The 23,954-nt window shown below is 40.6% G+C and overlaps 1 protein-coding gene across 3 annotated transcripts; it reads left to right on the top strand.

Moving 5' to 3' along the window:
• The first annotated feature begins 3,219 nt into the window (after nt 1-3,219).
• Nucleotides 3,220-23,898, top strand: phldb3 (pleckstrin homology-like domain, family B, member 3). 3 transcript variants are annotated; one of them, XM_041043386.1, is made up of 15 exons: nt 3,220-3,574; nt 10,248-10,403; nt 10,638-10,748; nt 11,203-11,328; nt 11,781-11,909; nt 13,257-13,439; nt 15,490-15,600; nt 17,776-17,877; nt 18,035-18,122; nt 18,651-18,816; nt 19,159-19,240; nt 19,625-19,774; nt 20,611-20,821; nt 21,206-21,291; nt 22,072-23,898. In XM_041043386.1, the coding sequence occupies exons 1-15, from the start codon at nt 3,539-3,541 to the stop codon at nt 22,204-22,206; spliced, it is 1,872 nt and encodes a 623-aa protein (XP_040899320.1). In that variant the 5' UTR covers nt 3,220-3,538; the 3' UTR covers nt 22,207-23,898. The 3 variants fall into 3 exon arrangements, with proteins under 3 accessions (XP_040899320.1, XP_040899322.1, XP_040899321.1); XM_041043388.1 differs by having other exon boundaries at nt 3,227-3,823; nt 10,255-10,403; XM_041043387.1 differs by having other exon boundaries at nt 3,235-3,823.
• The last annotated feature ends 56 nt before the right edge of the window (nt 23,899-23,954 follow it).

Genomic DNA, 23,954 nt, shown 5'->3' with positions numbered 1-23,954 from the left:
AGTTTGAAATACGTCATGACCATGTGTTTGTACTCTTAACTCTCATCTGTTCTCTAGATGTCTTATAGATGAGGGCGTCCATGCCAAGTGAAATCTGCTTCCGGATTTCCAGATGTCCTGTATGTGCTGTTCTCAACTGGCGTTTAGCAGCTCATCAGCCAGTAAGACAGGTTTGTTTGGGAGTGTCAGCCACTGACTCAGCCACATGCCTCTGCCAGAGAAACTTGCGCATGTGACAGTAAGCTGTGCAGTAGTATTAGACTGATCATGAGCTTTTGAGAGCCTGTAACAAAATGTACTTACTGTGCTGTTTTAAATGGAATCAAACTATTCATCCTCAGATTTTTTTTTGCCAGCAGCACTCCACCAACTGTACACAGAAAGTTTAGTTTGTCATGGGGAGTACTAATCAGCCTGTGGAAACTGAAAAAATACCTTGAGTTTGAAGGCTACAAATTACAGGAAAGTTACAAACCGATGTTACTGAGTTTTAAAGATATGGGAATTTACTAGCTGGCGGTGGTCTAATGAAAGAGTTTGTAGGGTAATGGAAATGTAGGACCCAGCATAGTGGGAGTTTGGCCCTTTCTAGGGACTAAAAGTCAGGATATCTTGGCTGTGCTGCATAGATTTTCTCATGTGAGTTCCCTCAAGTTTATGGAAGTGCAGTGTTAAATCACTGGGCACCACTTTAACTTTCAGACCATTGCAGGACACCGAAATGCTCCATAATTCTTTTGTGTGGCTCATAAAATTTTGAATTCAACATAACCATAGCAAAGAACAGGAAAACCGAATTATATATTATTTTATATATTATTTTATCTGGCAACTCAGTTATCTAACAATGATTTGATTTGCAATACATTATAAAGTCAGCATCAGTGCAATACTGTTGCCTTACATAAAAATAATTCTCATGGGTTTTACACAGTGAGGTATACTGACTCCAAATTTGAGGACAAGGGAGCACTCATATGAGATCTCTATTTAGTATTAGCAGAGGTATCATGTGTAGTCTTGTGGTACAGAAAGAAGTTGCAAAAGACCAATATTGTTCTGAAACTCTGTCGGTCTGATATAATTAATCTGATTTATTTCCTTTCAGCTGCCCTTGTTACTGTTATCTGGGTGGGTCCTTACATAAATATCTTTGATGTTTTGGTAGTGAAAGGCCTGCTGGGCTTTAAACTCATCTAAAGATGCACAGAAACATTATAAAGGAAAACTTTATTTGAGAATAAATGTCAGTGGAGAAGAAAAGGTTTTCTGATGGTGGTCACTGGCCGATCATATGAAAGTTAATACTGTTTGCCCCTGAAAATTAACATTTACCAGCTGTCTCTGTCAGCATTTGAGATAAACAACATTATTGGACAACCCTTCTGCCTCACCTAGTGTACTCGCTGACAGACACCTGCATTGTGTTTCATTCAAAACAGGAGGTGTGTGACTGTTGTCGACATCAAGCTGAAGATATGCTGCTTTAGAGGCACTCAGTCATTTCCACGTAAAATGGCCCTATTCTCTTGATCCTGTTTTTCTGCTGGGAAGCGAAGGTGCCAGCTGTCCTTTCACCCAGTCTGTGTCACCCATCTGCCAGCGCTCTTTCAGTTTCTCTCCCTCTACCCACTTAAACTGTGCCACCATTAACCTGCTGCCCATTCTCTCACACCGGCCACATGTCACTGGAAAGAATCTATTACACTATCAGCTCATTCAGAAAGAGCTGTAAAGAGGCCAGTCAGGGTGATAAAGCCTTCAGAGTGAAGAGCAGGTTTTTGCTCAACAGGCCTTAAAGAAAATTCTCCTATAGAACCTTAGTGTATCTTGCCCTGTATCTCACTGTGTTCAACAATACTGTGTTCTCAGTGTTTTTTTTTTTTTTTTATCTCCTTCAGTGTCAATAACAAGTGAAGATATTCATAAACCTCCAAGGGTATCACTAATATTTCTACAGTTTACAGCTACTGCTGTGCTACTGAAGGGTAAGTGTACAGTGACTGTCTAATGCTTTATGGTATTTTAATCTCTACTGGGATCAATATAAGACTGCCATAGGGACTTAGAGTGTGCTTGTGGTACTCAAGCGTTCTTAAAGTACTTTATATTTGCACACTCTCAGTCATCCAGGTCATGAGATTTCTAATAGTAGTAAACCCCCCCCCCCAATGGCCATGAAATATCTACTAGTATATATTTGTATTAGCATTCTAATAACCTGTAGGGATCTTTGGTGAGTTTGTTGTATTCAACATGTAGCACTTTATACTATTTTTTGCCTCTGTCACTGTTCTTGCAGTCACTAAGCAGAGCAGCATACTTCTAAAGAATTATTTTGCTGTGCAATTCTAGAAACAAGGATATTGATGTTCCCTGAACGGGCAGTCTGTCCCACCCCCGTCTCTCAAGCTGGCTGGACAGCGGAGAGCCCTGCAATTTCATGTGTCAAAGTTCGGTCTGACTGAACTCTGTGAGGGTCAGTTCCCTCAGCAAATATGTCTCACTACTGTTCGCATAAAGTAAATAGGAAGTGAAATCTGGTCTAACTACCTTTGGGACTGTTTGGGCATGCACAGACTGTGTTTGATTGACATTTCTCGGACACTCCCCTCACCATGAAGGCCAATTGGTCATTTATGTGTCTAATTAATAGTGCTTTTTTTTAAAGTGCTAATTTACCCAAACACTTTCTGAGGGACAGTCAGACGCCTCATGCTGTAATTCATAATGGTAAGTGGTAAGTTGGTAAATGGTAAGTTTTCTGTTTAGGCATCATCTGTCAAGGGGTACATATTTGTAGTGTTACAGCTGACCCCGTGCCACTGTACTTGCTTTTGCATTGTTACCAATTGTACAGTTTATAAAAAAAAAAAAAAAGATTTGATTGTGTATTCCCATGGATGGAGGTACTGAACAGGCACACATAGGCTAAGGGGCCCAAGGGGACAGGTGGCCTCTGAGCCACAGAGTCTGCATAGAGGCTATTTATATTTCTCATTGCAGTGTTAAAGTAGAAAAAAAATGTCCCACTTAAAGTAGTCAAAATAAATCTACATCTGTGTGGTCACTAGACCACCTAGGACCAAAATAACTTGTTTCGTAAAAAAAACATAAAATATTGAAAATGTTGCCCCCCTACTCAACTTGGACTTCTAAGTTCGGTTTCCTACTGTCTCCCTATGAAAAAACTCCAGTGGGAGTTTGTCATCATTTAAGAAGCCCTTTACTTCACAGTTTGGCAGTATGACATGATTACTCTTTAGTTGAGCGACTCCACAATGAGAAAGCCCTGCCAGTTCCCAGAATAGAAATCTCATTTCGGTGCAGGACTTGAGCGGGACTCGGACTGTTGTCAGCTAAAGCACAGACACGGTGAAGTTTGTTCGGAGTAAATATGTAATAATGACCTGTTTCTTTTGTGTCTGCAACACAGAACCCATTTGCTGGTCGCTGTTCGCCGCCTCCGTCGTCGCCCTCCTCCTCATGCTTTCAGTTCAGTCTCACCTGTTGACGCCGACGGGCAGCTCACACTGACATGTCATTTTTCCTGGGAGGGATTGAATCAAACCAGGTGAAGATAAAAACACAACCACCAGAAAGTGGAGATAACGAGGCTTTGAGATGCACAGAGAACAACAAGTGAAGTCAAAGTAACTTTAACTTGTGTCTGGAAAATGAAAGCGCTTTAGAAGTGGGCTGAAGGGACGTTTCGCTACGGTTTTTCGCGTCTCACCCTCTTTCATTTCGTGCGGCTTTGCCTCTGTGTTATGAGCCGGAGGACCCACAGCTCTTGTCGCTGAGGTCGGAGCAGGTTTCCCAGGTAAGAGTTGGTTGTTTACTTTTTGTTCGCTTTCCTTGTTTTTTGCAGCAAATCAGCAGAAATGAATCCTGCCCTCAAAACAACTCAAAGAAAACAAAGCGTATGCAGTTCCTGTCGTATATTGGGCCAAAATAACAACTTTCCACACGGGATAAATTGAGTAAGTTGGCTCAAACGGAAGACCTAACATCAGTGTGTGTTAAAGGAGCTCACTGGCATGGGAAAGTTTGGAGTTCCTCTATAGTGGAATACAACACATGTACTTTTTCTTAGTGTCTCTGCACCCCCATAAGAAAAGAGGAATTACTATAGCTTCCTGAAATTGAATGCATTTATATAGAAAAAAACGCCCTCTTGCTTTAAACTAAGTGAATTATTTTGCTGTGACTGTAAGTCAGGGTTCACTGATTAATACATTATGTGTCATCCCACCCATTGGTCTAAATGCATCCTTAAGATTATTCATCTCTTATCTGTGAAAATGTTCGCAGTAACTTTCTCCGAGCTAAATTGCTGTTTCTCAGTCAAACCTTGTCCCATGACAGTAACCTCTGTTTACTTAAATTCCCCTTTTGTTTACAGTGACCCTAGGATATCTCGCCTTTTATCCCTCCATCAGCACATACAGGGTAAACAGAGTGGGTGGGAGCATAGGTTGAGGGAGGACTGTGAGGAGAGAATGCCTTGGGTAGGGAAGGTTTGCTGCCTCTCTCTCTCATACACACACACACACACACACACACACAGTATGTCTTGTTTTAACTGGCATTGGACAAATCTATGTCTGAGCCCTGCATCCTCAGAGGCTGTCATTAATGGATCACTCGCCCTTGCATCACAATTCCCAGAGATTTACTCAGGCCAAAGGAATCTCTGTCAGTGCAGTGGAACCTGTCCTGGTGCCAGGAGTTACTCACAGTAGAAGGCTGGGAATTGATAAGTGCCCTGAGAGATTTTCTCACGTTATACATTATAAAAGGTGTAAAATAGTGCCCATCACAATTTCCTAAGCGCCCCTGGGTCATGTCTTTAAATTGCTTGTTAACTGCATGCAACAGTCCAAACACCAAAAGATATTCCATGTACAGTGATATAAAACTAGGCAAAGCAGCACATTTCCACATAGGAGAAGCTGGAACCAGCAAAGGTTTGGTGTTTTTGCTATGGTTTGCAATATAAATTATTAAACTTGTTGCCATTTAATTCTCTACTGATGGCCCAATTGATAAATTGACTTCATCTGGTTTCCTACATTTCCCAGAGTGCCATTCACTTCTGAGAAATCTGAACTTGTGAACATCTACTTTTAACTTGAATCTTTAAGTGAGAAGAGTAATGTTGGCAGTTGAAGTGGAACAAGATACTAATTTGGACACTGTAGTGTAACATATGTTGTGATTGAATTGCACTGTGGTGATTAAACCTGTGGTGATTAAACTTTTTGGTATTGATTGAATTTTTGTCCAGATCCCAAAGTATGTTGGTTTCTTTAGTTAAATTTAAAAAAAAAAAGAGCTCATGTCACTCAGAACAAAGTACTGAAAAGGGTATTTATTTGGAGTTTGTACTGAAATTTGAATTGTGTTAGTATCACTTTTCAAATTCAAACAATGACCAGGCGTAGTTACTTGGGGTGCAGAAACCAGTCTATCAGCTTCCTCCACATTGGATTTCTCCTAATCTTTGAGCCTAGACCTGGAAAGGAGTCTGATATTTTATTCTGTGGGACTAACGCCAGAACCTGACATGTACAACTGATGATGGAGATTGCTGAAAAATCTTCTACTTATAAAGCTGCCATTGTAGTCACTGCAAAACATTTCAAACCAACATCAGCTTGTCAGCCAATCTTCCACAGGAATGTAGGAAAATACACCACGAAACAACAGAATGAGCCCAGAAATGCAATGTCCAAGACCACTAGATTTTTGTTTGCAGTACTAAAGTGTTTTTGGGCCATTTGTTTTTCTTTTAATTGTCAGCTTCATTTATTTACTACAGTAATTGGCCCAGAATGTATAGACCTATGCTATTGCTGTTTTCTTACAGTTGACACTGAGCATACCTAGCTGCATGGTTAGTTTTGTTATATGCGTTGTAATCCAGGTGGCGGGCCGAATTTGTCAGTTTTTCTCACAGTAACACAATGACAGCTGTGTGACAGCCAGAACTCTCTCCTCTCACCTGCTCTTCCTGCTCTCAGACTTGGACTGTGACGACAGCTTCCTCCGCTTTGGCGCCGAGCCAACGAGAGCCACATGCAGCAGGTCCAGAGGTCACTGCAGGGTAGTCCACAACATTTAATCTGTCAAAAGACAGTGTGCTCTTTGCCCAGATGTAAGGACGGGTACATGATGTGTCAGTCTAATCTGTTTTAAGGAGGAAAAGCTAGCCTAGATAAACATTGTACATATAGTTTGTGCTTTGCCTTAACTTGATTTCGACAACTTGACATTGCAGCCATTATTTTTCCTTTCATACAATTTAGTAGAAACCAATTGGTGTAGTGTGGGACAAAAAGTTTGTAATTCTTCTAAAATTGAAGAAGTACTTAAGTGTTTTTATTTTGATTAGAGTCAAAATGCGGCAGGGCAAGAGCAAGAAAGTGACAAAAAGGGGGACCTCTGTGTCTCCACTTTGACAATGAAAATAGGAAAATTACTTATGCTTTCTGGAAACTGTGTGTGTATAAGATACTGATGTGATGATGTCAGGCCTGCTACTGAACAGAGAGTTTAAAAGCCTGGAGATTTGGTCTGTTTTACTGAAGCCACAGTCTGTAATTGTGGCCAATAAAAAAAAAAATTAAAAAAAAGTGACTTATCCAACCAGTTCATACAGCTTAATAGCTGGTTTTGGTCTCATTGCTTCTGCAGATGAGAGGCAACCACTTACAGTAACTAAAGAAGCATTTTGTCATCTGGATTGTAGATAACCCTCTGGTCAGTGCCATGCCACTGGCTCATGAAATGTAAATGAAGTGAGTAGAAGTGATTGACAGTGTGCAGGATTTAATGGACAACAAAACTGAGTTTTTGGAGCTATCACTCCTTCTCAATTCCCGCTTCAGCCCACAGAGCTAATACACACTGCCATCCCACTGTTTACACTGGTAGTACCTAGCACACAGATGTCAAATCTGGGTCAGGTCACTTTCTATCATTCATTTAAAAAAAGTTTCCACTTTTTCCAGTTATTGATTAAAAGGTGAAAAAGATCAATAATGTAGACCTTTATATATTTTGTGTTGATGAGTGTTGATGTCTGAGTTTGCTCATGTGTGCTTCCTTTATAGTGATTATTTAAACTGTATCAGAACAATAAAAAAAAAAACAAAAAAAAACACACCTTTAATATGTAAGAATAGGTCACTGCTGTCATTGACCTGAGTGAACTGAGACTGACTTGACCTCTGAACCTGGCCTCTGTGGATTAATTCTTCATTGTACATTACACCCCTCTTTACAGGGCACCTTTGCTCTCGCGCTCTGTGTGACATGTTTTCCCTATAGTGCCCTTGCACCGAACGCATAGTGACAGGCAGCAATCAGCATTCACACCCACACAGAGCATGCCGCCATCAGAGCTCTTTTGTCCAGTATATGGCTGGTGGAACATAGCTGCTGTCAGTGTTGACACAATGCTTAGCCTCACTTTTCCTTTTACCAATGCACCAACGAGGGGTCCTGACAGGGACCAGGTCATTTTACAGTGCTACTCTGTGTTATTCCTGCTATTTAAGAGCTACATTATATACTGTTGCACTATGAATTATCTTGTGTACGAATGGTGCTATATAAATAAACCTTGCCTTGCCTTACTGTTTCCGGAACAGATAAGTCAAACTTTAGATATGCTTAGGCCCGGGTTTTAACACCAGTGGGTTTTAGACAATGTAAAAAACGTGTTGCAAAGACAGTAGTATAGTTGTACAGGGGGCACATATTAAAGGGGCAGCCCACTGTTTACTTGTTCACAAGGAATACTATTCATTGAGTGAAAATGGTTGTATAATATTTTCTCCGACTCTGCAGGAAGGTTTACAAAGTTTGAAAAAATTGTTATCAGTGTGATGGCTGAGTTGGTAAACTGTCTGTGCAGAAAGTGGGATTTCTATCGTCGCATCAACAAACAGACTTTGCATAAATTCAAGTGATGGTCTTGTTTGTATTTTCAGGATTTAATCAATTTATGCAGCAGAACACAAACTGTTTATTGGTCGACGTCTGTCTGGATTCACTGAGATCAAACACACTAGTGACATGGATGGAGGTGCCTGAAGCATCAGTGGAGCCTCACAGGGGAAGAAAGAGTGATAAGACTTTATGAGTGCACAGAGAGATTATATGACATGAGTAGCATTCTGTTGTGTTGCTGAACATACATAACTCTCTCACAGTGGTCTGATTGTGTGCATGCATGCGTGTGTGTGTGTTATGGTGAGTCAGGTGTTGCTGGTTATTGCTGATCAGTGGTTGATAATTAGCACTGCAGACTGATGCACAGAGTCCTGAAGACTCTTCGAGGAGACTTCGGTTTGAGAGTTGAGGGTTATGTCTTGTATACCCATGGATAGTCATTACATAACACACACACACACACACACGTAAAACTCATGCACAAACACATTCACACTTGATGCTGAACTGTGTCTCCTTTCATTCCCTCTCTGCTACCGTATTCTCCAGAGGCGCTCCCCTCCCCACAATCAAGCCCAATTATTTTGGGCTCAAAACAGTTTTTTGTTCTTTGATGTGGCTCCTAGGCTTTTAACTTTGCCTGCTTTTTTTCCTGCATCTGCTGATTTATTTATTTTTTAATCTATAATTGGGGCACTCCTTATTGTCTCACTCTCTTTTGGCATGTTACCACATTGTGTTTGTTTAGGCTTTTGTTTGGTACAATTGACAAACCTCTGTGCTAACATGAAAGCATGGACTTTACTCCTGAATGTCCCTCTTCCTCTCTCTCAGCTCTGCTGCGTTCATAGTGTATCGGAGTGGACTTTAGCTGGAGGACAGATAGCAAATGCTTGCACTGATGTTTGTTTGGATAATAGTGGAACAGTGTGGAGCTCTTTCTGCCTTGTTTTCCTTTACATGTTGACAGTTTGTACTGGACAAGTACAGTAATATATGGTCATATGTTCTCCTGAGATGGTTCAACATTCAGTTGTTTTTGCATTATTTTATTGTTGTTTACTGCATTATTTGGACATAGAGGGACTCCCACATTTTCTCTGCATTTATGTTCATCACTTTCTAATTCAGTAAGCATTTTCTGAGCTGCGCTTGTTGCAAGATGACCTTCTTTACTATAAACTACTGAGGTCAGTGACTTTTTACTATGAAAATGTAACTTTAAAAATATGTCTTCTGTTGACATTAATGTATTTCTGTATTCATGGACACCTTTCTTGAGCTGCACAAGACATTGCCATTGACATTTTACACTCCACTTCCTGCCGTTCTCTGTTCCGTCTGTCTGTCCATGCCTCCCCTTCTCTCCCCCTCTCCCTTGTCCTACTCTCTCTCGATGTCAGTGTGCCAGTCGTTGTTTGGAAGCGCTCACTCATATCTCTGCTGTATATTTATCTCTGCTTCCACTCTGCCTGCAGCCTAATAAGGTCTGGATACAAGGAGAGAGGGAGGGCACAGAGGGCAAGGGAAGATGGTGGGAAAAGGTTGGACAATAGGAATCAGAAATATTTTCCCATGAATTGGTTTTGGTCTGTGCACACATGCGTGTTTTTGCTAGCTTGCATGTTTTTGTGTAAAGAGAAACCACATAGATGAAGGTGAAAGGGTGAAATAGAATAAAGCTAGCAGGATAATATAGGCCTTTAGGCTAACATATTACCAAATGTTGGGAAACGCTTAGATGTAGATGAGTGTAAACACTATATAATGATATTTGCTGGGGTGAATGCACATGAATGTGACACAGGACAAAAAGTACAACACAAAAGTACTTCAAAGTCTGTCCTGATGCTCTCAAACATTTTTGTGGCCGATTCCTCATTGTAGTATTTAAATGATTGTTCTAGTTCCTTTCATTTACTGTCTCTCTCCTCATGCACATCAAAAGCCTTCAACAGAAAAGACTATTATTTTTCATACTTGTGTCCACACACACCAGGAGTCCTCTACAAAGAGAAAGACCCTGAAATACAACCACAAACCACATTCCACATCCTGTATTCTCTCCTCTTTCACTGTTGCGCCCTCTTTACTGTGAGATGTTAGCGGGGGTTCTGTGTGCTTATGCAGTATTACTCAGCTGTGATATCCCCTCTGTGAACTGTCACCTGATCCCTCATACGCCTTCAACCGTGCAGCAGATTAGATTACCATAATATTCACTAAAGTCAGTCAAACCCCCCTCTCCGCTCTGTACCTCTCATTAATTGCCTCCCCCGTCTCAGCGTTTAGAAATGCCCCAACATAACATGGAGAGCTCCCGGAGCCAGTGGCAGCAGGGGCTGCGACCGCCGTGGATAACAAGAGTGGCTGGAGGTCAGAGTCCCGCCTCCTCTGGGGCAGAGTCAGACACAGAGAGTAGCAGCACGGAGAGTGAAAAGGTAAGTGCTGATGATGGTGGTGATGTTGGAACGTCCCAGGCTGTTTAAAGTCAAATTATGTGGTGGTGGCAGCACATGAAACCAGCTTCTGTAGCTCCTACGTGTACCAAGAAAGAAAGATCTTCTTGCATGCATTTAAACCAGTGACTCACACACACATTTATAGACTAAACTGTTGACTGCTTTGAAGCTTGCATCTGGTGACTTTGTCAACTTTTTCTTCTTCTTTGGCAGTCCTGCATTAAAAACCTTGAAGTGGGCTCACTGAGGGCCCTGCCATCCCCCTCGATGCTCCAACAGCGAATCGCAGAGATCGACCAACAGAAAGAGGAGCTAAAGATTGAGGTGAACATGTTAGACAGCTGTTGTTTCTGTTTGTTTTTTGCATAAATGATAGTTAACCGGATATCTTTGGGTTTGGGAGAGTTGTTTAGACACTACAAGCTATTTAAAGCTTTAAAAGCTGTTTAGAGCTCTGAGAAATTATGATTTTTGTTTTAATGAATTGATATATATTATATCAAATATAATATAAGGGGTGGAAATGAAATGCTGCACAACAACAGGTGGTTAAAAATTTGTTTTATTCACTATGACTGCTGCAATAAATCAACAACCAAGACAGAGAGTTCGTGGAAACAATGATTTCAGTTGTCTTTCTGATGAAGTCTGCATTTTTCAAATCACCTTGCCGTTTCCAAACACCACCATGGCAGTCACAGTAAAGGAATGCATACCTCTGACTTGCTCCAGCTCTGGTCAGTACGAATCAGCTGAGTTGTTTCTCCTGTCCTTTCAGCTGCAGCTGGAGATCGCCCTGCTTCGAGGCGAGCTGCAGACAGAGAAAGACCAGCTACACAGACACACACAGAAGCTGCAGGCTCTACAGCAGGAGGCCAGACAAAAAGGAAACCACAGACATAGGGTGAGAGAGAGAGAGTTATTTATTTATTGATTGATTGATTGATTGTCATATCTTCATGATTCATGACCGACTGAATTTCTTTCTTTGGGGCAGACTAAGCTAGAGACGACTAAGATGTCTTGATGTAACATTTAATGGCTTAGTGTAGGAAAAAGTATGCTTAAGAAATTCTTCAGAAACGTGTAGGCTTGGTAATAGTCCACTAACATCAACAAAAGATTCTTTTAATGATAAGTCAGTTCCCATGAAATGATTGTTGGATGTTGCAAGCTCCTGTACAGAGCTGGTTGAAGAAAACATATCTCTGGTTGTCTGGAACAAATTGTGTGAACATGGTTGTGAAATAGACTTGTTATTATTTCTCTTCTGAAATAAGTTTTGTTTTGGTTTTGAAAATTGGGTGATGACTGTGGTCTTGCTTCACTTTTTTCTCACCACGCCTGTTACTGAAGGAGCGAGAGAGCCTGGAGAAGGAGAGAGGCAGGGTAGAGGAGCTGAAGAGAAGGTGTGAGGAGAAGGAGAAACTGATCCCCAATCAGCCAGAGAGCCAGAGAGAACAGCTATCCCTGCAGCTGCAACAGGTGCGTGACTGAGTGAAATACAGTATACAGAAATGCAGCATGGATGATTACAAAAAGAAACTGTTTGAGTGAAGACCATATGATCCACTAAGTTCAGCTTTGTCAAAACATCCATAAAACTAGCAAAGAGGGATTCATGATCATTACCTGCACTCACTGGAAATGCTTCTATGAAAATATATTAAGTGCAAACATAGAATGTCAACACAACTGATCAGTACAGGTGTAGTCTGACAGATAAGATTCCTAGGAATTGTCATAATCAGATTAGCGAATTGATGTAATTTAAATACAAAATCTATTATTAGTGATCCAGTTATCAGTCAAACTCAATAGAGTTTGGGTTGTAAATCATATTTAGAAACATGTGAAGGTGTTACTCTTCCAGCATGGCACAAAAAATGTTTGGATCAGTGTTGCTTGCTGAACGTGTTTATCAAAGAGGATATTGAAAATGTAATTTTGATCACATTGGTGGCAGCTGTCCAAATAAAACATGACACTGCAACCGATACTTGCTGTTTTGATAAATGACTGTGTCTCAGACAAAAGGTGTGTTGAAATTTTGATGCTGGTGTTGAGTGCTATACATGATGGTGTGTTTTTTTAGCTACACAATGTGAGATTGTTCAGTTCCTGTTCAACCTGATGTGTCAAGGCAGAAGTTTGCATACACACACACACACACACACACACACACAGGATATGTACTGTTTTTTTTGTGAATGTGATAGAACAAGATGGGAGGGTGCTCTGTTTAAAAAGCAGTGTTTAATGATAGGTTTGGTGCAGTCCACCAGCAGCAGGTTGTTACTTTATGTTGTGACATGTCAGATTTATTTTGAAAGAGCTTCTAGAAACAGGTTTGGCACAAATTGCTTCACAAAGAAAACCAAACCACACACATGCACACAAACAAGGAACTTAAGTACACACTGCACGAGAAAAAGACAGCGGACATTCCACTGACAGGACAGAGAGGCTCATGAATGGAATACTTGCTAATGAGACGATAAGGCTGTATGAGTTTTTATTTTCACTTGCACTTTTATGTGCTGGATATGTCTTGTCTCTTTTTGAAAATGTTCTCCAGGTCCATTAGGCATTGAATCATCAAAACCAGTGATTATAGAAATGAATTACTAGTTGCCAAAAAAGTTTGTTTCAATCAACGAATCGATTCATTGACTAATCACATGCAGTCCTACAATAGAGCAATGATCTTGGAAAAACACCTGTTATCCAACTGTAAAGATCACAGATTATAGAATCTGTAAATCTGAAAAAAATTTCGGTTGACCTTTAAAAAAAAAAAAAAAAACGTCTTTTTTTTTGTCTTAAATGCAGGAAAAAGAGGTGATGGAAGCAGCGGTTCGGGCCTTTGAGGACTGGGAGTTTCGTGTTCTGGAGCAAGAGAGTGGCATTGACGAGGAAGACGAGAGTGCAGCTGACAAAGAGAAGGAGGGAGAGAGTGAAGGGGATATGGAAAAGGAAATCTCGTGTCAGCAGCGCGCGGTCAGCACAGCTCAGGTGAACAACGTGATTTAGAGGGAATTTTACAGAGAATTTCACAGCTGCTCTCTGACGTGTTGTACGGGTTTTGCAGCTTATCTGTATGTCATGCGCCTCCTGTCATTGTTTACCTTTGCTGGCAGACACTAGATTAACCTTCACATAAACTTCCCCTCAGTACAGATATGTGATGTCAGAGTTAGAGCAGGTGGACAAATTAACAGGAACGCTGCCCCCCAATCTAAGAAAATCCAGCACAATAGCATGGCAAAATTTACATTAGTGAAGTTCATAAAGCTTAATTTTTTTATTTAGACCTTATCTGAGACAGTTGTTTAATCTACATTGTGATGTGTTTCTGTTAATGTACTCACACCCTGGACACCTAATGTAAAACTCTCACGTGAGTTCATGAACTGGTTTTCTTGTGCAGCCACCCACCCCCTCACATCTCTAATATTTGTGACCACTAGTTGAGACAAAAATTCATATTTTCATGACTGTGAAGAGTAGAGCAGAGGTCCAACAGATCTTTGATGAGGCTAAAGTTGCTTTTTGCTGTCATGTTTTGCACCTTCCTCCATTAGGAGCATGATGATGAACTTTGTTTTCTTCTTTTGAGAATTAAAGAGGGGGCAGAACAGAAAGTTAAAGCCACAAATATGTGCTCCTCCTGAAATAATCTGAGCTGTTGGCATTGATCACCAAAGCTATCAGTCTTGCACAGATGTTATTTTTGTGCTGTAGTACATTAAACATTGTCATGATTTAGTTATTGCCCACTAAGAATTAAAGTACACACATACACAGCCTCCTTTCCTGTCACAGTCCACGGTTGTCATTACAGGTTAAGACTGGCCCTCCTTCCCTCCCCACTCAGTTGGTGGCATGAACATGAACTCTTTACCTCACACTCACCAGTATCACTCTGACACTGTCACATGTCTCTGTGCAGTGAGCATAATTATATCAGAGGCCACCATGAGAGAGAAGTCAAAGAGCAGGACAGAGGGAAAGCAGAGGACAGACAACAGTGGAGAAGATGGAAAGATAAAACATATGAGGGGATTTGGAAAAAGTCTGTGCAGTCGTGTTGTTTTGTTCAATATTGAGTTTACAATTATTACTCTGTTATTTTGGAACAAAATATAATAGCTACATAGCCCCACCATGCGACTAAGTAAGAAGGATTTGTCGATACAATACACTGGCCCTAAGCTGGTTGAACAAATGCAGGAAACAAATGCCTGCGATTCAGCAGTTTACCAGTGAATAGAGAGGGCTTGATATGATCCAACACAACAGGCACTCTAAGTGCACAGAGACAATATAGCACCCAAACAAGTATGATTCACTGTGGAAACCAATGTAAGGATCATCAATAATCTCTCTCATCAGTCTCTTGACACTCCTGTAACTAGATTATTTCTTAAGCTGTCACTGTTTCCAAGTTTGTTTGTTTTTTTGGGAAAGTGAAAGCAATTGTAAAATCTTTTAATATGTGGTTTTTGTTTACATTCTGAGAGAGGAAGTTCCAAATGGCTGCTTTTCCATTCAGCAAAGATAGATGGTGAAAATAATATGGAATTGTTGACCAATTAGTGCAGAGATGAAGAGAGTGATTGTGTGACAGGGATGGTCGTTGACTCAGCTGCATTGTGTCCTCGCTGCAGATGACAGCTCATCTTAAAACCCTCTGTCTGTCTGTCTGTCTCTCACTGTGTCACATTTGCTGCCCTAATATCAGCCCATCATTTTTTTGAGTTACACTCTCAGTCCTTCTGTCGTGTGTCTCTCCCGTGCCTCTCATTAACTTGCAAAATGGACGTTTGATTTGCATTGTGTCTCGGCAGAAAAGACAGACTTGTCTCAGGGCTCTGCATTTACTCACACAACACACATGCTGACACATCAGGGATATTTACCCAATAATACATCACAGCATAATGAAAAGATTAAGTAAACTCAGGCCAGCCAGATGAATCAGCTACAGCACATGACATTTCTTTTGAGGAGAAGAAACCATATGGCAGTCCACGCTGACGGGAGGTATGCTCTGAATTTTCAGGAGCGAGTCCAGCAGTTAGAGAGGGAGCTGAAGGAGATGGAGCGGGAGAAGGAGAGGGAGCTGAACGCCTTGAGGAAAGAGAAGCGAGAACTCATCCACACAGCTCAAATGGTAGGAGCGATTGGTGATATTGTGGTGCATTGCTGTTACTACTACTACTGTTGCTACTTAACAACAAACTAATATTTTATTGTGGTGGTTCATTCAGAAGTCTTTCATTGATATTTGATATATTTTAGAAACAGTATTTGAGTTTTGCAAAAAGAGGTGAACTGCCCAGCCCCTAATTGCTTTTTATTTGATTGTCATGAGGTTCCCCATATCAACTATATGAGTTGATATTATGTCTGTGTTGTTTGCAGCTAGCTGTACTGTCCTCAAGTGGCCAAAACAGGTTGAGCAAGCTAACTAAATAGGGGATCAGGTGTGATAACAAGCTAATTTACTGAAACTAGTAATATAATATTTCATTCTTATTAGTGGCTTGTTAGTGGTTTTAGAGGATGAGATGAATCATCTTGTGTTCAAAGGGTCCTGACTTAAATTTTCCCACAATTCTACAAAAAAAACGATAGTGAACACTCAATGGTTTATACCTCAGTTATAGTGTATATACCATAATACACCTTGCAGACAGAAAAAAGGTAAATTTACAGTGGCTTCACAAAGTATTCAGACTCTTTCCTTTTTGTGTTTTCTGTGTTGTAGATTTAGTTTTAAATGGATAAAATTTGTGCCCATCAAACGACACTTGATAATCCACAATGACAAAGTGAAAACATGTTTTTAGAAATTTTTCCAAAGAATGACTTTGGCAATCCAAATTATGGTCAGGCACATCCTGTTTGCTTCAGTTTTCCATTGAAGCAAACATGGGGTATTTGAGTGTAGATTGATGAACAGTGTTATAGATTTACAGTCTGCAAAACAATAAAGTGTGCAAAAAGTGTAGGGGTCTGAATGCTTTCTGAAGTGATTGTAGATGGTTTGCCTGGTTTGAAAAATGAACTGAATAGCGTCCAGAATTACTTTCTGATTTTGCCGTCTGATGCTCCATATAGTTTTCAACACAAATTCCCTATGCAGTCAATAGTGACTAATTTTCTGGGTTCAACTTTGTCTTTTACCTTTTTCCTTTTTCACTGGACAGTTTTATCAAAAACATGCGATGTCAGTTAATAGGCTAAACCTTTGAGGACAGCCCACACCATATGTTATCAGTGTTCAGACAGTCAGTCAGATCAGTCAAAATAAGGAGGAGACAAGATGTGGATGAAGAGAAAGCAAATCAGATATGGGGAAAGGGAGGGTTAGAGAGTGAGTGAGAGAGCTTAACTCAAGCTGGAGGGAGGGAAGAGACAGAGGGAGGAGCAAGCAATGTGAGGGAGTGTGCTGCGTTTGTGAATGTGTGTGTACATGTGAGAGTGTGTGTGGATGTGTGAGAGGGAGAGAAGGCAAGCTGGGAGAAGTTTCACATCCTTGCAGCGAGTGGTAAGCGACAAAAAATGCACTCAAATTGATCTGCATGGCTGAGGGGCGTTAAAATTGTGTGTGTCAGAAAACTGCCTCAATATTTAGTTCTTCTGCTCTTCTACATGAGCGAATAGAGACAGATGGAGGGAGGGCAGAAGGGAGTGGCAGTACTGAGGAGGAGAGAGGGACAAGGCAGCATTGGACAACATGACCCAGTGTGTGTGACTACAATATGACTCTGCAGGATGTGGCTTACCTCTGACGTGTACTGAACTTAAATGGTGAGAGTTCATTCTGTCTGAGAGAAAATGACTTGTAGTCTTGGGAAGATGAATCTGATTGGATCTCATTGTAGCAACAAGGGACAGTGGAAGCGTTTGTTACAGATTTTAGTCTTAGATATGCTCTAAATCTTGGAGAATACTGTTGCATAAAAGCTTTCAAGTCTTCACTGTCCACATATTCCCTGTGGGCAAGTACAAGTGTAGAATGTTGTAAGAGACTGATAAGGGTTAAACACTGGACTGCATGTGGTGGCTGAATTGCTCATGTGTTTGTGAGTCAAGCAGGGAGGGAGGGAAAGATAGTGAGGCAATGATAATTTTTTAACTCATTACGATCCCTCTTGGAAGTGGAGTGTTCATTCTCAGCCAGATGTGGTATGTCTAACGCAGCAGCTTTCCTCAGTCACTGTGTTTGTCATCTTCCCTGCTGCTACAGCTCATATAAGCCGTTTAGTGTTTGTGCCTAACAGCCACTTTTCATCCCAGCTATCTTACCGATTTTCAAATGAAATTTAATCTGCTCATGCAGGTTCACAAAGAAAAGAAGCCGCTCACTGACTGGTCAAACATCACCGGCTCTGTTCCCTGCATGATGTCACTTTCCCCTCCGACCATTCACAAGCCCCCTCAGGTATGCAACCTGTCACCAGGGATACAGCATGTTTTTACATTTGGGCTGCAATTATTGTCATTATTGGAAAAAAAAAGTTGCAGATTAATTTTCTTACAAGAGACAAATCTTGCTATAGTTTTTTAAAGATTTTTCACTCTTTTCTCTCGTTTTGTAGGAACCATGCAAAGAATCTTCCAGTTTGCCCCGAAGACGGAGCTCGCATCGCAACAACAAGCTCCACGACAGGCCGGTCTCGGCACAGGGTGAGCTATTCGCTCGTTTTCTATTCTCTATTGTGCTCGTGATTGCTTAAGCTGAGAGCACCGCGATATAGAACAATAAACACTCTCTCCCTCCGCACTCATGTCCTCATTTTGCCAGTCTGTTTGTTCAGTTCCCTCCCTTTTAGTCAAATCAAAGGTGTGTCAGTAGAGTCGGCAGGTTGTTATTACGTTTGTAGAACGTAGGACTCACCTGCACAGACTGGAAGAGCCAGAGAAGTGCCCCTGTACTTAAGCATATTTTTCCCAGCCTGTCGTTTTTTCACACACACCTATTCATCACCATTTGTCATGTAAGGTCTTGCCAGGTTTGTCCTCCACCTTACCTTCACATACACTAATCTGTTCCTTAATCCCTTAACTGAACATTCTTGATCTATGTGATTTATCATCTTGATATACGGTCACCACTTGCAGGATTTCTCTCACGCCACACCTTATATAAAACTATTTGCGTTGATCAACTCATGTTGTTCTTGTGTGTCTTTTTCTATCTCCTTCCTCTCTCAGGGTTGGTGAGGACGCTTCCAGACAGCCAGACGCCAGAGGCTTTCACTTCCCCGCTTCCCTCCCTTAGACTCAGCAATGGACACAGCAGTGGGCACAGACCTGGGACCAGCAACTGCAGCGGGCTCCTCACTCCGTGCAACAGTGCCACAAGCTCTCGTGCTGCCAGGTCAGTTACTTCACTGCTCGTTTGATGAAGACTTTTTACATAACTTTGTTTGAGGTTGATATACATCTTATATTGAGCTTTGGCAGGTTGTAATAATCTTGGACGCATGATTTGGCCTATGCTGAAAATGTCCATATCAAAATAAGGGAAGTTCTGATGGACAGATCTTCTTTGTAGCTCCCAAATTAACGTGGATTTGCAGTATTGATATTTTATCTGGTTCTCACCTGTTTAAGCACTGTGTGTAACACTGTATGTTTTACTGTAATGTTTGTGTAAATGACTTGATCAGTGGAGTGATTCTGTTCCCATCAGTAATGAATGTAACTCTTCCTCTCACAGCCCGTGCCTGTTGGATCTTGTGGAGATCGAGAGGAAACTGAGGGAAGCCAAGGCAGAGAGAGAGAGGCTGCTCAGAGAGAGGGTGAGTCACCTGCCATGGGAAACACTGGCTGGCACCTCTAATCGCCCTCAACACACTGCATTAGACATGGCTGTCTGATCACTGACACCCACTCAGCTCGCATATGATAGTCCAAGAAAACTGTCAGCAGATGTGTGGATGTCGTTGTAATGCATGTTTGCAGTATTGGGAAATGCCAAGATGGAAAAATGTGCATGTGATTTGAGTTTATGTGGAGAAACTGGGGAAATTCACATATGGATGCATAAATCAATGAAGTCATTGTAAATACAACTGTGTTAGTGCAGCATTGTCATTGTCTTTTTAAATTTATTAACCTAAAAGGGTTCATCACATTTTGTGGAATATGGCTAATTGTTTTCTACGAATCATGCGGTCACCCAGGAAGAGCGACGGCAGCTGTTGCTGGAGGAGAGAAGACAGAAAGAGCTAAACTCTTCCAGAGCAGAACCACTAGAGCCAGAAACCCCACCAGGGCCAGAAATGGAACCAAAGGAGCAAACAAATGTCAGTTCTACCCCAAACTCGCCAGAGGTGTGTATGAAATGAGGGTTAGACATGAACACAAACATTTCAGCCACAGATCTTCTTATTACAATTGAGAGATTTCGGTCTGTGCCAGTGATATAGTTACAGTTGTAGGGGTAGTATTTAAAAAAAAAAAAAATAGAATATTTAAAATCGATGAAACAGAGGCTGAGGTATCCTAACCTTTAGTCTCTAATGTAGGTAAAGCTCAGAAAACACGGAGTCCTACATTTCCCATAATGCAACTATATATATATAAATAAATAGAGAGAGAGAGAGAGAGAGAGAGAGAGAGAGAGAGAGAGAGAGAGAGAGAGAGAGAGAGAGAGAGAGATCCAGGATTGTTAGACTCTCAATGCCAGGTAAACACCCTGTTGACCAAGAGATGGCACTAGAGTAATTTTCTTCGACTTGAAGAAGATCCTCCACAGCCACCAAAGACATTATACAACTGTTTCTGTTTTTCTGGGTGTTTGAATCTTTAACCCTTATCAGTGTTAAGTCATTATTTGTGAACAAAATCAGAAATGTTAAATTAAAATGAGTCAGGATTTTACACAGTATAGGGAACAAGGAAAATGTGAAGCAAACATTCTATTTTGGTATGTGTAAAAAAAAAAAATAATAATACAGCAAATCTTTTTAGGCCAAATAGACATGTCTGTACCATGATCCAATTTCAATCAGCTTTTTATTATCTTATCACAGAAGGCTCTATCTGAGAAAAAACAAGTGTAAGCATGATAAAAGGGCACTGAATGCTAATAATGTTTCCTCGCTTTTTCATGGAAAATGGAGTGACTGTTTTCAGACTCCCTTTTAAACTGCATTTGTCTCTGCAGCAGCGAAGCCTGCCACTCTTCCTCTCTCCAAACTTTGACCTCCGGGCCCATGTGGAGTCTTTGGGTCACGGGGTGACCAGCTGCACAGACCTGCGACTGACATCTCGACGCTGTGCAGGGTTCCTGACCAAACGAGGGGGGAGGGTCAAGACCTGGAAGAAGAGATGGTTCCTATTTGACACGGACCACAAACGACTCGCCTACTATACAGGTTAGACTACCTGGAGGCCGGGTTGTGTGTACTCATAAAGACTGCATGTTTTGCATGAATGAAAGCCTGTCAGGCATGTTTTTAATATTACTTCAGTAATTGTTTTCCAGCCTCCATTCTCCGATTGTTTTGTTGTACTGTTGTATCTTATAAATTACTTACATAGCTGTTTTTATTTACTGACATTTAACTACAGTATACAGTAGAGAGAAAGAAAAAGACTCAAAATGATAATGAATCTATTTTAAATTATTAATTATCATTTTAAATTTACAACAGAGCTGCAGACTAGTAATAACTTTTATGACTAGAGTAGATTCAACGAGTTGTAATGAGTGTGCTGTTACCACATTGTTTTCTTTCTTGCATCTTACTTTGCTGCAGACTGCGATGAGAGGAAGCTTAAGGGAGTCATTTACTTCCAGGCCATAGAAGAAGTTTACTATGACCACCTACGAACAGCCACATCCGTGAGTTTTTTTTCACACAGTACACAGACTGACTTAAAAAAGGATCCATTAAAAGGACTTGGAATCCACAGAGATACAGTTTGATAAATGAAGTTTAAACTAAACTTCAGGCTACAAGGTCTTTGTCATGGTAAAAAGGGTCTGAGACCTGGAGTCTTATATCTGATCTACAGGTCAGTGTAACTCTGTCATGAATCCCAAAATCTACCGAAACATTGAACTCTTTGCACTGTGTTTGCAAGACCGTCAGCCATCATTGAAAGTATTGTAAAAGATACTGTTCTCAGAAAAGCATTTGCACCGGTTTAAAAACACAAATAACCTCTTTAATTATTATAAAGGGGGTTTCAGGTAACACTAGTACTGCTGAGTTGAGCTTTATTTGCTGCTGGCAGGTCTCAAATCTTGGAAAAAGTGTCACAAGACACTATGGGTTCAAATTACACCATGGAAAAACCCTGTTATTTAAATTCAACGTTGATTATTTATAGTCAGCAAACAGTTTGCTGTTCAAACGGTTCATATACTTCTGAGGAAAGTAAAGACAGACGCGTGAGAGCCAAGCTAAAAAGCTTCAAATGAACAATAGGAACAAATCTAGTTAACTTTATTATTATTATTGTTGTTGATGTTTTAAAACTTTTGTGTTCAGATGGCTGATGAATTTGAAGTTCTGCACTCAGAAAGATAAAATCTTGAACAAATCAATCACCTGTAAATGTATAAAATCTGATTCTTCTTCATGGCTTATCACATTATCACTGTGTGCGTTCTCTTCAGTCTCCACGGCCCAGTCTGACCTTCTGTGTGAAGACATACGACCGTCTTTTCTTTCTGGTGGCTTCCAATGCAGTGTCCATGCGGATTTGGATGGATGTCATCGTCACGGCAACAGACGAGCACAGCCGTTATTGACCTCTTGCATATGTGACTGTACAATCCTTGCGCAAAGCTACCAAGCACTGAGTCATTTCCCCCCCATCTGAGGGGCTGGTTTGGCTGAGATCCACCTCAGGGGCTGATTCTGTACCTGGACTCATGAATCTGTGCGATGGTCAGAGCTGATGTGCTGGAACAGAGTTTCACATTGGAGGAAACTGTTACTGGAAGAGTGATGCTTCAGTGGCGGCTGAGGTTCACCGCTGAACCAGCGGTGAACCACAAGCAGCTTTCACGCACCAGTCAGCACACTGGGCATCTGTTACTGGGAAGTTTCACTGTTTGGGCCTGACCTCCCTCTGCTGGTCATAGTCCAGCACTACAGGACTGGTGTACACTTCTACACCACAACACACTTCAACAGGGAGTGGACACAGTAATAGTAACACCTGTTCAATATAATGCAATTCTATGTAACAGTCAAGCAATAAGCAGACTGTCAGAGAGAGGTTGAGGTTAAACACTGTGATCATTTTTTGTGCTGTATTTTGTGTTGGATTGCTTTATATCTTCAGGTATTTCCATTAAAATGTCCACATCCTGTATCTTTTATTGAATTAAGTTATTAACTGAAAATTTATATGAGTTTCATATACAAATAAATGAAGGCATACACTGTCATGAATGAACTATTAAATGTTTATTTGTTAAAAAAAAAAGAAAAAAGTTGCTTTTAGTTTATTTTCTTTTTTTCCTACAGAAAGATTTGCAACATTAAACAACAACAGTGAAAAAAAATTAATGTTCAGGAAATACACTGACTTTCCATCATTCATGTGGCCTTGATAGATTCATATATATAGCTCCATTGCAATGTCAGCGTATTGAGTCTTGTATAATTTGTGTTTTTCCCATTTTTCTTCCAGTTCTGCTTTTTGAAATCTCAAGATATGTTTCAGTTTTATGATTATGAAGGCACTGTTTATCCCTCTTACTTGCTATTAACAGTTTTATTATTGTAGTCACTTCTTATTATGCTTTCCTCAGGAAAATGACAGAGATAAACTACCATACAACTCATAGGAACACAGCCATTTTCTTTCTTAGTTTTTTTTAAATATCAAGCACATGATCTCAAACAAGGGGGCTCTTTGTAACTGCTTACCATCTCTAGTATTTTTCTAGCATCGTTTACAATTGTTTTTAGTGATACACAACACAAAGTTCCCACTTTTATCTCTTTCATACAACCATTTCAAGTTATGTCAGTACTGTTCGAAAGAACTTAATAGGTGTTACTACGTTTTTTGTTTCTCCATCCCTATTGCAGCTCTTTTAGATTCTGTTCACTTCTTCTTTACTTCCAAATAACAGGATGAAATAGTGAGGCTGCAACATTTCGCAGATGTAAATAATTCACCTTGTTGTTTGAATGGCTGAATGGCTGTACTGCAGTAAATTCATTGTTCAACAAGGTATTCTTATCTCATGCGCTCCACAAAAATAACATCACACATTTGTATTTTATGGTAAAATGCTGCTTAGGGTTTAGTGTTAATCCACTAGAAGATATTTGCATTGTCGTAGGGTAGAGAGAGTATCAAAACCCTGTTGTGCTGAGCGCCACTCCCCAGACAAATCTTACAAGAGCCGAGTGTGCCATCGAGACACGCCACCAGTCGGACATGACACAGTTGTTGGATTATTACCACTGACCCCTCAATGCTGGTAAAAATTCTTTCTTCAGTTTCAAAAACACTATCAGTATGTACTTTATCATTTAA

This window comes from Toxotes jaculatrix, chromosome 8 (genome assembly GCF_017976425.1).
Source record: "Toxotes jaculatrix isolate fToxJac2 chromosome 8, fToxJac2.pri, whole genome shotgun sequence".
Lineage (NCBI taxonomy): Eukaryota > Metazoa > Chordata > Actinopteri > Toxotidae > Toxotes > Toxotes jaculatrix.
Note: the sequence above shows the minus strand (reverse complement) of the source record. Positions and strands in the feature narration are given on the sequence as shown.

Excerpts from the sequence above, each read along its gene's own strand:
- phldb3 (XM_041043386.1), top strand. The coding sequence starts at position 3,539 with ATGTCATTTTTCCTGGGAGGGATTGAATCAAACCAG. Across the intron at positions 11,910-13,256 it reads TATCCCTGCAGCTGCAACAG|GAAAAAGAGGTGATGGAAGC; the intron begins GTGCGTGACTGA and ends TCTTAAATGCAG. Across the intron at positions 18,817-19,158 it reads ACAAGCTCTCGTGCTGCCAG|CCCGTGCCTGTTGGATCTTG; the intron begins GTCAGTTACTTC and ends TTCCTCTCACAG.